Source organism: Zosterops lateralis (genome assembly GCF_965231275.1).
Source record: "Zosterops lateralis genome assembly, chromosome: 3".
Taxonomy (NCBI): Eukaryota; Metazoa; Chordata; class Aves; order Passeriformes; family Zosteropidae; genus Zosterops; species Zosterops lateralis.
This window is the reverse complement of record NC_139764.1, coordinates 1,384,954-1,401,410: the sequence shown is the minus strand read 5'-3', so window position 1 is coordinate 1,401,410 and position 16,457 is coordinate 1,384,954. Positions and strand designations below refer to the sequence as shown.

Sequence of the window (16,457 nt, the reverse complement as noted above, 5' to 3'; positions counted from 1 at the left end):
ACGGGTCTTAAGGAAGAGTTACTTAGTTTTTAGAGGAATTATCTACTATTTTTTGGTTACAAATGGTGCCAAAGACTGAGTACTTGGATTTAAAGCTGTGTCTAGCTGGACACATGTGTTTGTACTTGGCTAGATTTCTTTCTACTTCTCTTTAATCAAATATGTTGAAACAGTATAAATTGGTGGTTATAAATGCTGAATCTGGGAACGTTCATATTTTTGATTGTTCTAAATTAATTTTTAGCTTTCCTATTAAATTAATTTGATTTATATATTAAATATAGTTGTGATTGTGAGGTGGGTATTTCAGGCCATCAGAGGTGGGCTGTGAACAGTTGGGGTTAATTGTGGCCACCTGACTTCAATAAAGGAAGGTTTTGCTGACCACCTAATGCTAATTCGGGTAATAAAGCAGAATTTCTGTGATTGGGCGGTTGGTACAGCCAAGGTGTTCGGTTCGGTATTTGGAGCTACACCATTTACTCCTCCCTGAGCTTTGGGCCCTGCTCAGGAGCAGTACAGTTTTCTCTTTGTTCCTGAGAGGATTTAATTTCCTCGTGGTCAGCTCCTGCGGATTGCTGGGTTGGGATAGGTATGTGCATCCTGTTTCTGGGAATTCTGTATGTAGCTGGCGGGAGTGGAGTGAAAAGTTTCTTTGGAGTTGAACTGCGAGACTTTTTTTCTTTGTTTGTTTAGTTTTGCTAACAAAAGATGCCTGATAAAATCCTGTCCCTGCTCTGAGGGGATGGGGTGACACTCAGTTGATGAGGGACTTCTAGCAGAAAAGTGGCATTACAAAACCACTCTCTGATAGGCTTTGGATCCTGTCCCTGGTGTTACTGATCAAAATGGTTGCAAGTGTGAGGTGAGAGTGGCAGCTGTTTCTCAAGTGCTGGCCTTTTAGAAACATCCTTGTAGTGGATTCTTAATTTGGCAGCCTGGGAATTGTAACTGGGAATGTTGTGATAGAGCCAGGATTAATGAATCTTCCTTGTGTCCCTCTGTTCTTGCATTGGTTGGCACTTGGGTATTGCAGGGGAGTGGAACTGCCTTTCTTTTCACTAAATAGCTGATCAAAAGGAGAAGAAATGGCACATAGCTCACTTCTGTCCTTGTGCTTTATAGTCTCTGTGTTGCTGGGCAGCTTGCCTCAAGTGGAGCTGTTTTAAAGAGGAGAAGCTGTGAAATTGGACCATATGAAAATGATTTTGAAAAAAACTTGCCTAAACCAGTTTGGTTATAGATTTCTGCTTAGACAAGGAGAAAATGTTATTTGCTGGAGACTTGTTTGCAGAAACACTGTTGGAAAAAGTTTGCTTTGAACTTGTTTTTTTAGTGCATTTCAAGTAGTGCAGAACAACTTTCCCTGCAGGTGATGCGTTTTTCCACTTTGCAGCAGTTGCCATGAAGGCCTGAAATGACCTACAGCTGGGTTTGTTGATGACCAAAGGTCTTGGCTCCTTTTGTGATCCCAGCTGTGATGCCCTCAGGATGTCCAAAATGGAGATGCTTTTTCCCCCTTAAATCTTCAACAACCTACATCTTCTGTGGCAGCTTGCACTTTCCTCCCAAGATTTCCTAGTTTCCTAAACTGGAAACTTCTCTTTAAAAACTTAGACCTGTAACCAGAAAGAGCCAAATGAGAAAAACTAATTATTTGCTGTGGCTCTGCAGCCTGATCTAATGATGTGAAAAGGTACTATTGATAGTTAATGTTCTTAATCTTGAACGGCTTAAATATTTGGTGAAATCCCATATTTAGAACAATTACATCATAACAGGAGATGATTTAAATGGAGTTTGTGTAGGCAGCTGCTTTTCTCAGGAAATCCTTGTGAAGTTGTGTGCCCTTGTTTTGTACTGCAGTAGGAAATTAGGCATCCAAGAACTTGAAATAATTAACTTTTAAATAGCCACATGTCTTGCTAAACAGCTTGAGATAGAAATGCTGCTGGGGCAGCCTCCACTGTGGGCACATCAACAACTTGGTGCATTGAAGGAAAAATTTCCCTTTCCTATCTGCCCTAGAAGGGTTGCTGCAAATGGAACTTTTACAGGACCTGTGAGTTGTGTCACATTCTGCCATTCCTTGGAGTATTAATTTTCCCATTTTCCTTTATTGTTAAATATTTATGTTAACCGGAGAGGCCTTTCACTGTGTCCCACTGTGGGAGGTCTGTAAGGTAAAAGCAGTCCCTGGCCTGTTAGTTTGGTATCTTGCTCATTTCCTAAGCTTGCAAAGGTGAAATGGATTCTTAAAGACTCCATTTTTGCTAATTTTGTTTTAAGACTAGCACACATTTTCCAGCAAACTAATCCAAGAAGTGGTTTTTAAGCTCTGAAGGCTGAAGCTGCCATCTAGCAGCCTAATGCAGTCGCCTGCCAAAGTTAAACTGAGCATCAGGTGAAGTTTGCTCGGTATTTCTGTGGGTTTTGTCTGTTTTAATGCTGAGCTCCTCCACAAAAATAAGGAGAGCAGCAGAACAATAAAGCCACTTTAGCACAGTATTGCTGCTGCTGATTGCAAGGAGGCACATGGGAGCAGATGGAAGGGTCCTTCACTTACACAAATCCAGTGATGAGGGATGGGAATTGTTCTGGTGCAGTTCTTATTTTCTCTGACTAGACTGAAGTCCTCTGCTTTCATTTGGCAAGTATGTTTTGTGGGAAGAAAAAAGGCTCTTTTCTCATAACTTGATTTTTTTGGAACTGTCAGTTTACTACTTAATTTTAAAGATTTTTCTCTTTTTCTCTGGAAGTCTTTGCTGATAACATTGATTTCATTAGTTGTGTGAGAAATCTCCATTTATTTATCTACATTTTATCTGAATTTTTGGTATTTAAATGTTATGTTTTATGCTGGTAATGTCAGCATCTTGAAGCATCAGCAGTTAGTGGGAAATCAGCAAAAATTAACATGAAGGTTTAAAATTACACATCTTTGTCATGCTGGTGTCAGGGTTCTTTATTTTTAAACAAAACTGAAATCTGATTCTCATTGGGGGACATTATGTTTTAGCTGAAATCATAGTGTCATAATGCAGTTTTAAAATATGAGCCTCCATGCTAATCAAAGAAGCAACAGGGCTATTTGTGGGTGATTTGTTTTTGGTTTGGGTTTGTTTTTTTTTTAGGGAATATTTAATTTGCAAAAATCCAAGGTAAAATTTTTAACAGAATGGTTAAAAACAGGAATGTAGTCAGACAGGCTGAGTCTCTAAAGTTCTCTTTAAAAGCCATCAACTGGAGTGTTTCAGTAACTCATATAAAGTGAGTACCACTCATAAATAAGAGGTCAGCCTTTATCTTGTCTGCAATGCTGAAAGTAATTTACTAACTTTCATCATTATGGATATTTGGCTGAAAAAAATTGGAGTAAGAACTCTTTTTCATGGAGATTGTGTTCATTTTTGAGGTCTCGTTCTTTTGTGTTTCATGAAACAAAATCTGTCTTCTGATGGAAGTGTTAACTGAGCAGTTCATCTTACTGAAGGGGTTTTAGTTATGATTTGTACAACGTTATGGTTTGTTTTTAGTTATGATTTGTAAGAAGATCACTTAGATTTTTTTCTGTATATATTTGAGTGAAGCTTTGTTGTAGTGAAACTCACTTTGTATGTCAGTTAAGGTGTTTTGAATATCTACTTTTGCTTGACAACATTGTCATTCAGAGCTTGACGCATTCTGAAACTTTTTTACTTGGTTCTGTTGTGTTGCTTGTTTGGGTGTTTGTTTTTGTCACCTAATTTCTGCCATTGAGATGGAAATCGGAGAAGCCACCCCTGGTGATTGATCCTAGAAGTATCCTACTTACCCGCGGAGCTGTGTTTCTGAGAGGTTTCTACTTCTGCTTGGGAGCTGGGGATTCTTCAGCAGTGTCACTGCTGGAAAAAATCCCTTCCACCATGTCACTTCAATTCCACTTTGCAAAGAGTGGTGGTTCAGTCAGCACCGATGCTGACGGGGAGTTGTCCTACTCCATTTTCCTTGCTTGCCTTGAGGTGTTACACAGGACCCACAAGGGCAGGAAAAAGCCCTCCCTTTTATCTTTTTCCTTTCAGCAAGAAAAATGCCTTTCTGATGTGGGTGGAGGGAGAGTGGGTGGTTCTCCTTGGCTGGTTAGGAAACACTGCTTTTATGTAATCTCTTTTCACACTCCAGCCATGTGTGGAAAATAAAGTTTGGGTGTGGACATAATATCCTTCCATTAAGAGAACCTGGGAATTCAGTGGCTGGCATAGCGATTTTATGGTTCTGTGTTGGGTAAATGGAAGCCAGACCTCAGGAGTTTTTGCCTTGTGCTCTCTTAAGGAAACACTGCAAAGTGAGAGCCCATACTCTTAAACCCAGTGCCTTTCCCCAGAAACTGAAACCTCTCTCTCTCTGGGGCTCGAAAGCTTTCAAAAGATTTTAAATGTGGAATTTTTGGTTTGGATTGCATTAGATTGCAATCTAAATTAAATGGCAATTTAGATTGATAGGAAGGGAGCTGCACCTTTCAGGGATGACTTTGTGTGTTTTCCCCTTCACCTCCTTGCAGCCCAGTGGACTCTGCTGTGTTTGCCCTTCCTCCTGCATTTCCTCTCCACTGCCTTGATGTTGGTTTCCCTGGGAGGCCCTTTTCTGGTGGGCTGTCAGGATGTCTGTTCACAATCTGGTCCCATCAAGTCCATCCTGCGTTTTCTTCTGTCCCAAAGCGCAGACCCCTTCCAGTACATCTGGGTTGTGCTGCTCTGGGATGATCGGGAGGAGGGAGAGTGTGGTTTCAGGAAAGGTGTGGGCTGAGGAGCAGTGTCTGCTTGTGGAAAGGATCCTAGTGAACCAGGGGATGTGGTGTCAAGAAGCTCCTGGAATAAAGGGCCTGTAGTGGTACTTGGTGTAGCAGTTCTATGACTTTGTGTCACTGGAGCCATCAGTTGTCCTCCAGTGTGGTTTTGGTCCTTAAAAGTGTTACAACTATTGAACTGTTACACTGTTTTAATTTGCTCTAAATTTGGAATTGAGGTTTCTCTCTATATGGTCCTTAATTGAAAAATGTAATTTTTAGAAAACTGAGCAGAAATCCCTTTGGCCCAGCAGGAATTGAAGACCCTTCTAAATACCAAGTCCTACACTTAGCTGTATTTCTTACTCTCTTTTCTGTCGTCTTCAGGTGATACTTCTAATCCACAAAATACAGCAAGAGATAAATGTTCTGTGAAACAAACCCAATTAACTGTATATTGTGACAGGAAATATAGGTTGTGAGGAGACTTGATTTTTGGAACACTGCTGATGTTCCAACAACAACAAAAAAACAAGCCAAAAATATTCCCACCTCTTTTCCCGTACTTGATTTTGTCCAGGCAAATAGCAAAATTAGATTGTAGGTGTCTGTACTAAGAATAAAAATCTGATTTAAGTGCTTTAATATAATTTTTAGCTCTGCTAATGCAATTGATGTCAATTACAAATATTCTTTAACAGCATTGATTTGAAAACTTTATGCACTTCTCAGAATGAAATAAATTTACCTAAATGGTAGTATTTTCACATCAGTGTAAAGCCAACAAGCCATGATGGACGTGGCAAAAACACTGCTGCTGACACAGAAATCCAGAGGACTGGTTTTGCTTTGCCTGTTTCCTTATGATGGCTTTCCAGCTTTGAGTGGAAGTTGGAGGACTGGGTTTGTCTTGGGAGATATTGGGCTTAAAGCAAACTCAGCAAATCCAAATATGCCTTTTGGATCATTAAAGCCAAAAAAGGCTTTAAGAAGAACAGCTTGCGCTGGGGGCCTGTCTGTATGATACCAAAAGGAAAAGAGTAAAGACATAAAGCAGATAGTATGGCCCAGTATGGCTGTGCCTGAGGAGTGCTGTGTTTGTGGGGTGTTCCAGAGCTTGCTTTAGTCATTTGAACTTTCACTGGTGTTTGGTTGAGTTTGTTGGGGCTGCTCTTGCACAAGTGTGGGGGTGTAAGGAGCCCTTGGGTGGGGAGAGCTGAGTAAGGACTGTGTGCCACTGGCACAGGTAGCTGGGGTGGCCGCCCAGTGGTGTGCATGGTCAGGGAATGAAAATAAGAGCAGCTACCAAGGTGTGTCTCACCCTATGATTGGTCACTGGCTTGGAGGGTAAAGATCCCATTGTGAGTGGGGAAATCTGGGTGTTTGCTCTCCCAAATCACCTGGCTCTTATGATAGTGTTCCCTGGTTCTCTTGGGTGTGGCTGTGGATCTGTTGGGTTTACTGGGAACTGACTCCTTGTATGCTTTCTCCCCTCTTCACCCTGGCCCTTCCTTCTGCTGAGGTTATTTGTTTGTTTTTCAGATGAGACCCTTTTTGCTCTTCCTGCTACATCTGCGCCTCTGATGCACTCCTCTGCAGGCAAGTTCTTTCTGCTCCCCTTTGTCTGAATACCTCCTGCCTTTCTGATCTCATTAATCCTCTCCCACTAGTCTGCCTCTACTAAAAGTCAGCATGGGTCCAAGAATAGCCTCTGTCACATTTTTCAGGGTTGACTTTTTGGTTGATCTATTCCAGATTTTAATATGCATTCATTTGTTTATGTGGTAAACTGTTTCATAAAGAAGATACAGCCATTTGTGAATTCTTGGACCCTTGATGTAGGAGAGAAGTTGATACTGTTAACAGGTTAACACATCAGAGCATAGTTACTTTACTGATTTAGCAGAAAGATTTAATCTATAGTAACTTTCTGCAGTATTTTAAAGAAGTAAAATTTGCATCTGTAGTATTGATTTAGTGGCTTTTATTAGGTACCCCATCTACAAATTCCCATTTTATAAAAGGTGTCAGAAAAAGACTGCTGGCACACATTTGTGCAATATGTTTATGCCCAGGCAGCCATACACCCCCCTCTCTCTCTGTCTCCCCTTGCCACCCTCCTGTTCTGGCTTTGTTAATATTGCCCTCTGTACTTGTCTGGCATCTTCAGCTTTACTGAGATCTTTGCACTGCATAAAGTTGCTGCTCCTTGAGCTGCTTGCTTACTTCTCTCCTAGAAGTGGAGAAGCTTCAAGTGATACTGTGTATTAATGGCTCATAGTATCCATGCTAGACCTTGGAGAAGAGCCTTTTAGTAGCTAAAATCATGTGAACCTGTTGAAAGTTTGCACTGACTTTGAGAGCACTTGCATTCTCTAACTTTCCTTTCTATCCACGGTCACAGAAAAAGTTATGGACTTTCAGGAGCAGCCAGGTAGCACTAAGTCGCTTGGTCAAGAGGATTTTACCGCAGTCCCGCTTGATCCTGCTCCTTCTCTTCCCTCCTTCTCTCCTCTCTCAGCTGATCCCTTTAAAGAGCACGTGGCCTTTGGTACCCTCTCAGATGGATTCTCTGCAAGAGGCACTTACAAAGAAAGCTCCAGTGAGGTTTATAAAGAACCTGTGAAAAATGCCAGAAACCCTTTTCTTGCAGAGGGAAATGATAAAGACATTTCAGAGATGAAATACTCACAATCCCCATTTGCTAAAGAAGAAGCAGCCATTTTATCTCCAGCTAAAGAAAAAACACAGCTAGAGGGCCCTGAAGAATTACCTAACCTGGAGAAAACACCTGCACAGCAGCTGAAAATGTCTCCAGAATCTCCCCAAGATTTATTTGAAAGAAACGAGGAAGATTTCTTCTATAACAAAGACAGATACAGAGGAGGTGGTGATTATGGTGAAAAAGGAGTGGTGAAAGAAGACCCTCTTAGGAGGGAAGAATACGTAGACTTCAAACCATTTGAGCCAATATGGGAAGTCAAAGGTGCAAGTCATGGACTGAGCAGCATGAGAGATGATGTTGGAAGTAAGATAGATGCCAAGCTGGAGAGCAGTTTGGATGACAAATATGGTGTGGGTAAGCTGAATGTGCAGAAGGATTATGAAAGAGAGAGTGAAGGCAGTGCTGAAGAGCCCTCCTTCCCAAGCACCCCAGAAGCTGTAAAAGAACCTTCGCAGACTTACATCGCTTGTACTAAATTTGACTCCTCTCCAAGTCCTGGTGGTAACAAAGGTAAATCTCTTTCTCCGCTAGAGGAGGGCACTTCAGAAAATAGAACCGACGATGAGAAAAAAATTGCAGAACTGAAAGCTCAGATGGGCCCAGAACAAGAAAATTCTGCTGCTGGAGCAGTTGGGCAGGAAGGGCAGGGAGCTGACCCTGCTAAAGCACCGGGGGTCCTGACAGCACTGCCTGACAGCGCTGCCAACATACCCGAGGGTCTCACTCCTGATCTGGTGCAGGAGGCGTATGAGATGCACGACGCAGCCTGCACAAAACTGGCTTATGAACCCAAGATTGATTTAGTGCAGACCTCTGAGGTGGCGCAGGAGACTCTGAAACCCACGGCACAAATTTGCCCCTCCTTCGAAGGCTCGGAAGCCGCTCCATCACCGATATTGCCGGATATTGTTATGGAAGCCCCACTGAGCACCGGCACTGCTGGGGCAGAAGCATCTGCTGTGCAGCTGGAGGCTTCCCCACTAGAAACATTTATCCCCACTGCCAAGTATGAGAATGTAAAAGAGGCTGAAAAACCTCCTGTGTACCAAGAGGCAGTGAATGTACCACTGACACAGGCCCAGGAAGCAAAGGAGACATTGGTGTTTAAACAACCTGCTGGTGAGAGTAGCACCACTCCTGAAGATCTGGAGACTCCTTATATATCTATTGCATGTGACTTAATTAAGGGAACAAAGGTCTCTGGTGAATCTCCTTCTCCATCTTTCACAGAGTATTCAAAGACACCAGTAACAGAAAGCATTTCTCAGGATGTGCTTGAAGGCCAGGAACTAGATGGAACCCTGTCTCCACAGTTTGGAAAAGCTGGCCTGTTTAATAGCCAGATGATCTCTGACTTTGCTGAGGAAGCAAGTGAAGATCCATCTCTCCTCTTAAAACGTAAATCCGCTGAGAGTATTGCAACTGATGAAGAACATGAGGAAGGACTGGTGGTTTCAGTAGCTGCCACGGGCAAGCCTTATCTGGAGTCATTCCAACCTGAGCTGGACTCTTCCAAAATTGTTGCTGCTCTACCATCTGAGCCAATACCTGCAAAAATACCCAAGGCAGATAAGATTCCTCTTCAAATGGAAGAGCTGGATGCTTTGGCTTATTCAGCTGATGTATCTGTTGCTATGGAACCAAAACCAAGTGATGACAAAGCTCTTTCACCCATGGAGTCTTCCCCAGTCCCAGTGGAAGAAGACTTTGTGATGTTAAGTCATCCTAAAACTGTTCCTGAATTTATGATGCAAGCCACTGACCAAGAAATAATGCACAAAGATGAAGGTGAAGATATCAGTAAGGTGATCCAGGGTGAGAAGAGGCAGTCACCTTGCCCAGAGCTGCCCTGTGATCTGTCTGTGAAGAATGTAGAAGTAAAAGCTGAGGAAGATACCAATGCCTCAAAAAAGTCTTTGGAGGCTGTGGGCAGAGAAGTGCCTGAAGTATCCACCATGTCCTTACCAGCCAGAGATACCTCACCTTTATCTGCTGAAAAAGAGATAGTCAGTGTAGTAAAACCAGGAGCTTTTGAGAAGGAAGCTGAGAAAGAAGCTGCTTCTGTTAAAGAAAAGAAAAAACCTACTGCTGTATTTTCAGCAAAGCTGAATAAGTCTTCAGGTAATCTGTGTATGCTGTCTTGCAGTTTGCTGATCTGCATAATTCTTTAGCTAAACTTAAGCATGTCTTGACTTACTCTTTTTGAATCATTTTCTGTAAACTTCTCTGTAGGCCAAGCATAACAGAAAATGACAATGCCTGCACTTGTACTTTCTCATATTCTGATTGCTTTAGTACCTTTTTTCTGTTTATCAGGGATGGACTCAGCCCTCCAGGTTTCTCCTCCAGCTTTGCTGCTTGTGGTCTGTTGATGCAGAAATAAGTGACTGCTCACTGCAGGGCCTGCCATGGCTGTCCGCAGGCCGGGCATGGAGTGGCCTCACAAACTCTCAGTCTGGGATGCTGTGTGCACAGGATTTGAAGAGACACTTCTTCCTTTTCATTAACAGTTTAGACATCAGACTGTAAAACTTAGGAAAATACTCCTGCTGCTCCTGTATGTCCTGGAATCTGGAGAATAGCCTGTGCATCTCCAGCCTGTGTTAGTTGAAGGCTGGTGGTTTAAACCAAGTGGTGAACATGAGGGAGCTTAGTATGCAGGTCACTGGAAAAATAGTCATTAAGAAGTTGAGTGTTCTGCAAACACTAAAATTGGTTTATGTACAGCACAGGTATTAATTTCTGTTTCTCTTTTCAGGTGGGGCTTGCACTTCAGTGTAGTTAATTTTCCTTACAGCAATGTGCAGTTAAAGCAGCAGGAAGTTGTATTCTTTCCTCTAAACTGAACATCTCATATATTTCCAGCTTTTTGTAAACTAGAGGAGTATACGTTGCTTTTTGATATTGCAGCACTCTGCTGCTACTTAAGCTTTGATTAGAAGCAATCACACCAAAAAAACAGCTACTGCAGAAAGCTCAGTGCTCTAAATATAAAAGCAGGAGTTAGTTTGACTCAGCAGCAGTACTGTATGTATGCAGTAGCTGCAGCCTACAGTTCATAAAATAGGATTACAGAGTACACTGAGTTGGAAGGCAATAGCAGGTGTATGTTGAAGTGAACATCAGTGCTGATGCAATTGAAATAGGTTTGGGAAATAAGGTAAAACATTTTTTATATATATATATATATTTACCTTTGCCATTTCTCCTTTCTCACCTCCTCTATACGTACAGGTAAGGCAGAAAGGAGAAGGTTTTGCTTTTCCCTTGTGGTAAAACTTCATTGATACTGCATTACTAAAACTCTTTTTGTGTCTGTGTGTTCTGTGAAGGCTCCTCAGGCTTCCAGCAGACAGAACTGTTTAGAGAGCAGCTGTGTGTCTTGGACTTCATGTCAAAGGGGTTAATTGCTTAGAGCTTGACTACTTTAAAAAAACCCACAAAAACAAACGAACAAAAAAACCCAAAGCAAAACACTGCACTTAATATAAGATCTTCTGTGTTATTTTTTTAAGGGGAGACCTTTGCAGAGGGTCTTTAATCATTGCATAGATGTAGTAGGCTGGGGGTGGCAAGTCCCTGCCTGGGAAAGGCAGCCCCTCACTATGAGTCTGAGGAGGACACAGCTACTGCTCCTCATCCGCGGGAAGCCACCACAGAAGCTGCAGAGAGGCAGCTGCCAGAGCACAGAGGAGGAGTTGAACAGTGTCATCGCTCTCCCGGCCATGGCCCAGTGCAGGGACAGGGCCCAGTTCTGTCCAGTGTGCTGTGAGCTGGGCTGGGGAGCTGCAGCCTCTCAGTATTGTGTTCACTCTGCAGAGCAGCTGCAGTTTTCATTTTTGACATGCTGTGTTGTTCGGGAAGAAAATTTTTTGCTTTATGCTAGAGGAACACTTGCTTAAAGCTAAATAGATGAGAATACCAATTCAAAAATGGGCCTTTTTCCCCTGGATTTTTCTCCACATGCTGCTGTGTTGCGAAATGCAGAACTGGACTTCTGAGACAAGCCACAGACGACATCAGTTGTCTGCTTTAAATACCACTCTGCTTAGGCACAATTTCAGAGTATCATTGAAGAACTAACAAGGAGGGATTGTTCATCACAAGACCAAGTGCATGTGTGCATGCGTTTGGCCTTCTGAGTCTACTTTTGTTCTTTGGTTTGTTTTTTTTCCTACCCATCAGTGGAAGTGAAATAGATTTCACTGTGTCTTAAGACTTGTGCAATTCAGCTGGTGTGATGGTGTGACTGATGCTTGTTAAAGCTTTAATCTGAGCTGCCTTACTGGTGCACTTAAATCCAAGGTTGTGGAATGCTTACTTAACAGTGCTTTTTTGAAAGGTAGCCTAAATGGCAGTGTGTTGTAACTTCCCACAGCTGCAGTGGGCTGTGGGGAGCTAACAGGGACTCTAAAATGGTTGCAGAAACTTTTTAAATTCCCCACTCCACTGAAGCAAATGTAAAGCTTTGAAGAGCCTCTTGGGTAGGAGGAGGTTTGTTAAATGGTGCCTGGCATGCCCTTGGGTAACCTGGACAGATTTAAGAAACACACAAAAGCAAAAAACCCCAAACTCAAACAAATATGGAACTGTAGGTAACAACTGGAACAATTTTAAGGGCAAACACCCCTCTGCAACACCAGCAATTTCTGCTATCTTGAATACAGTGATTTTCCCCCCCCCCAAGTTTGTATTTCTCAGTAGCTGCTGTATTTGACTATGAGCAAATAGCCTTGCTTCTCTGTCACCCTCACCAGACCTCAAATACGCATTCCTGAGCTCCAACAATGCACTGCCTGGTAAGATATGACCTCAGAGGGTGGTTCTGGGGGTTCAGGTGCTGCTGCCCCAGCTCCTGCAAAAGGTGTGAGCACCAGGACAGTGCAGCAGGCACTGGGGAGCCGTGGGTTAAGGCCAGCCTGTGTGACAGGGCTTTAATGCCATCTAGCGTTTGTCACCGAGGTGGAACCTCAGTGCCTGCTGGATGGGAAGGGATCCATCCAGTTTGGAGAAATTACCAACTCCTGAAATGAGTCTGAGATGTGAAAGCTAAATATACACATTACGTATCTCAGCCCTTCTGTTGTACACTTTGTTCTCTCATACAGATCATTAATCCTCCCCAAGCCTGTGCTTTCCACAAACCTGGTTTTCATTTGATGGGATGTGGAAGTTTTTGTATTATTGATATTATTGAATTACAGACTCAAAACCTCTGGCCACAACAAAGTTATGCACTAAAATGGAAGTTAGCAGTTTTTAATCCCTCACTGTGTCCATGATGAGTATCACAATAATATTTGGAAGTAAGGTTGAGATCTTTACCATCAAGACACCTCAGTTTCCCCAGAACACCCTTGTTTCATTGTGGGTTTGACCACCAGCTCTGTAGACATTCCCCTCAGATTAAATCTAACTGGTTTATTTGCTTCTGTTACAGGCCCTTGGAAATGCAGCTAATTAATAATATTTTGTGTTTCCTGGATTTTCTTGAGGGGGTAAATACAAAGATGGAAGCCCAGGTGGGAAGTGTGCTTTGAGAGAGTGGTACTAATGATTAATCTTTCCTTTTTCCTCCTACAACATGGGGGCAGTAGTCAAATACTTCCTGTAATGCTGTAACAGAAACCCAGGTAATTGCAGTTGTGTAAAGCTTAAAGGACATTAGAAGTTCTGCCTGATATCAGCTGTACTTGTTTGGGGAATTTCTGTTATTTTCTGTGTTTGTAGTGAGTTAAATAGAGCCACTCAGCAGATGGGAGGTGTTTGGTTTTGTTCGTTGTTTTTCACTGGAGAAAAAAATGCCTTGGAATGTCTCCAAGTTTCTTTCAGAAGCAGATTGGTAAAATTTTATTTAATTCAATATAAAATATCTTGATTTAATTTAATCTCATTGTATTCTTAGGTTCTTTGCTCGTTCAGGTAATCTTTTATGTTACCAGATAAACAGTAATAAATTGAGAGTTCCAGAGGGCAGAGAATTTGCAGAGGAGGGGGAGGAATAAGGAAAAAACCAAACCAAGTGAGTGAATTTTTTCTGAAGGTAAGACACAGACCTGCTGTGTTTCATTAGAGCTCTTGTGACACCTGTTGAGAGGCAAAGACTTGTGTTGCTGAGGCTGCTACAAGAGCAAAGCCTGAAGGAAGTTCCCTCAGAGTGACAAAACTAAGGAGAAAATCTGGAGCATTTGGGGCCAAGTCGCTAACTTTGCTGGATAGGCACCAGCACTGAGGGGGAGCAGAGGGAGGTGCAGTGCAGTGCTGTTGTCAGTGCCCCTTCCCTGGGTGATTTAATGTGTGAGCAGTGAGTGAGTAAAGCACTGGCCCTGCCAGGCAGCAGCCCTGTGGAGCCTGGGGCGTTCCGTGACACGTGTCCAGAATTGATTGTGTCTGACTCATCTGGGGGACCTGATAATGCCACCTCTGCTGTCCTCGGTGTTCAAACGTGCTCTAGAGGCAGGTGTGTGCAATATCCCTGCTGAAAACAGAGCTTCTCCAGAAGGTTGGCAGTGCTGGTGCCCAGTTCATGTGCAGAGTGGGGTCCCCTCTTGCCTGAAATGGGAGATGGATTTTGTTATGGGTGTGTTTGCATGGAGTGGTGAGAATGAACACTGGGTATGCAGAGAGTAAAGAGGAGGATCTGGAGGCCAGGGAGGAACTCCTGGGGGCACTGAAGCCACACTGGAGATGGGAGGAACAGGACTGGTGGTGCAGCCACTCTGCTGTGGCCACAACAAACTCTGGTTAGACAGAGTCGCATAAATGCACTATTTTAAGTATAAGATATCAAGAATATAAATATGAAATTAAGAGGCTTTATTTGGATAACTTTAAAAATATGATAATTGGTGAAAAGACCTTTGAAAGGACAATGTTTTTGGCAAATTTAGTGACAGTGCAAATACTGTGGGAGACTCACAGGTTTTGATGGTTTCCAGTTCAGCTTGAAGACAGGAGATTTTCAGATATGTTTTGTACTTTTTTTTGGTACAGTGTAACTTTTCACATTCACTTGCACTGTGATATTTGAATATATACTCCCTACTTCCCTCCTATTTTGGATTTGTTTGGATTTATCTGTTGAAATTGGTACTGAAATGCACATCTTTATATAAGTTAAAAAGAGATGTAACTGGTCTTGCTATCAAAGGAGGCCTTAAATTTATGTAGCAGTTGAAGTCCAAACCAGGGCTTTTGGGTCCCTTTCTGGTAATCTTTCTCAGTGTAAGATTGTTCTAATGAAAAGTGGAACTGTCTATTTATGGTATGAATCAGGATTTCTAGCCCCTCCTGGTCTACAGTATTTTTGTGGAAATGTGGGAATGCTCTTTTCTAGTTCTTAAGAAAATGGTGTACTAGATTTTTAAGTGGCTTTGGAGCAATGCTGGGAAAGTTTTATCTTTCTGTTGTTGGTTCCAGATCTTAAGAAGAAACTCAAAACTGGGAAAGAAGTTGTGGGTTTTTTTCAGCAGGAATGGAAACAATATGACAACAGGATTCCCACAGCTCTTCTCTTTCAGATTTGGAGTTGTAGTTCAGGCTCCTCTCCTTTTTGTGCAATACTTTACATATGTTGCTTTCTGTATGTTGGTACTGTAAACTGTCAGGTTCCTGTTTTTATTTAACTGAAGGGAACAGTTAATTGTCAGGTCAGCAGCTGCTGACAAGAGAATGCTGATACAAAATAGAGAAGGGGAAGGTGTTTGCTTGGAGGAATTAGGTAAAGGCCTGGGTAACTTTTTCTGCAGCCTTCCTTAAGAGGAATAAATATGGCTGAGCAGCTCCTGAGGATTAAAGATATCAGCAAAAGGATTAATCGTGTTCTTCATGAGCCTCTGCCTTTGTTCCAGGCACAGAAAGGGTCCTTTTCTGTTTCCCTTCACGCTGCTCGTTGTGAAGGGAGAAGTGTTACAAAGACGTCTCTGTTAGTCTTCCAGCAGGCAGACATTAGTTTACAGAAACCCGAGGGGAAGCCATACATCTAGGAGGTTTGTAAACGCCTTCGAACCTCTGTTTGAAAAAGCAATCTATTTAAAGCTCGTCTGCTGACTACTTTTAGCCGGGCCGCAAAAAGCCGCTTAGCGCGGCCGGGCTGTGCAGCCCTCGCTGCCGTCCGTGCCGCGGGGCCGCCGTGCCGGGAGGAGCCGCTCCCGCCGTGCCAGCGCTCCTTGCCGGCGCTCCGGGCTGCGCCGGGCGCAGCGGGGCCGTGCGGTGCCAGCACTGCGTCAGCTCCACACCCCGTCAGCTGACCCGCTCCTGCAGCACCAGTGCAGCACCACTGCGGAGCCCGGGGAAGCCCATGGTTCCCTCCCTGGGCTGCAGGGCGCTTCTCCCGCAGCTCTCCCCTCTTGGAATGCATAATTGATAATCCCAGCTGGAGAGATGGATAGTCAGCCGAGCAGTTGGAAGGATAAGGGTATTTATTCTTTCGCCTTTTTTCCTTATGTTATTCCTTTGAGATGCCGCGGGTTGTTTTTAGTAAATGGTGTCTGTAGCATGTATTTATTTGATTGTGAAATGTAGCTGAAGATGTGGAGTCTTTGTGCCACGTGCAACATTATAAAAGCTGTAGATTAAAATGGGTAAATATGAGCAATGCAGACGAATAAATAATTCATGTAGGTGAAATGGCTCGTGTGACACTGCAGATCTTTTCCAGTCCTACAGAGCATATTAATGAAGGGCTTGTTTTGGTATGCTCAGCACAAATACCAGCGTAGTCTGAATTTAGTCCGTGGTCCTTGGAAATTTCGAGATTATTAATAATCTAACAATACCAACCATTAACTGAAACACCCCACATAACCTGCAGGTCATGTTTTAATATTTTTAAGAGGAGAAATGGCGTGCAGGCTTACGGCCGAGTGGGGGTATTTTCTCTAAAAATCAGTTTGAAATCTACCCTTAATCCCGTTTGCTTTGGATCTTTCATAATTCTGCCAAATTTTAGGTAAAACTGTGTCTGAG

General features: G+C 42.9%; 1 protein-coding gene across 3 annotated transcripts in view; it reads left to right on the top strand.

Moving 5' to 3' along the window:
• RTN4 (reticulon 4) overlaps positions 1 to 16,457 on the top strand; it is a 39,837-nt gene that overhangs the window by 7,171 nt on the left and 16,209 nt on the right. The window contains exons 3-4 of one of the 3 annotated variants that reach the window (XM_083856917.1): positions 6,308 to 6,364; positions 7,170 to 9,611. The exons of 1 other annotated variant lie outside the window; for it this stretch is intronic. In XM_083856917.1, coding sequence (XP_083713043.1) covers positions 6,308 to 6,364; positions 7,170 to 9,611 — 2,499 coding nt within the window. Of the gene's footprint in view, positions 1 to 6,307; positions 6,365 to 7,169; positions 9,612 to 15,722; positions 15,907 to 16,457 lie in introns of those variants that run through there. One more of the 3 variants, XM_083856915.1, reaches the window with a different exon arrangement.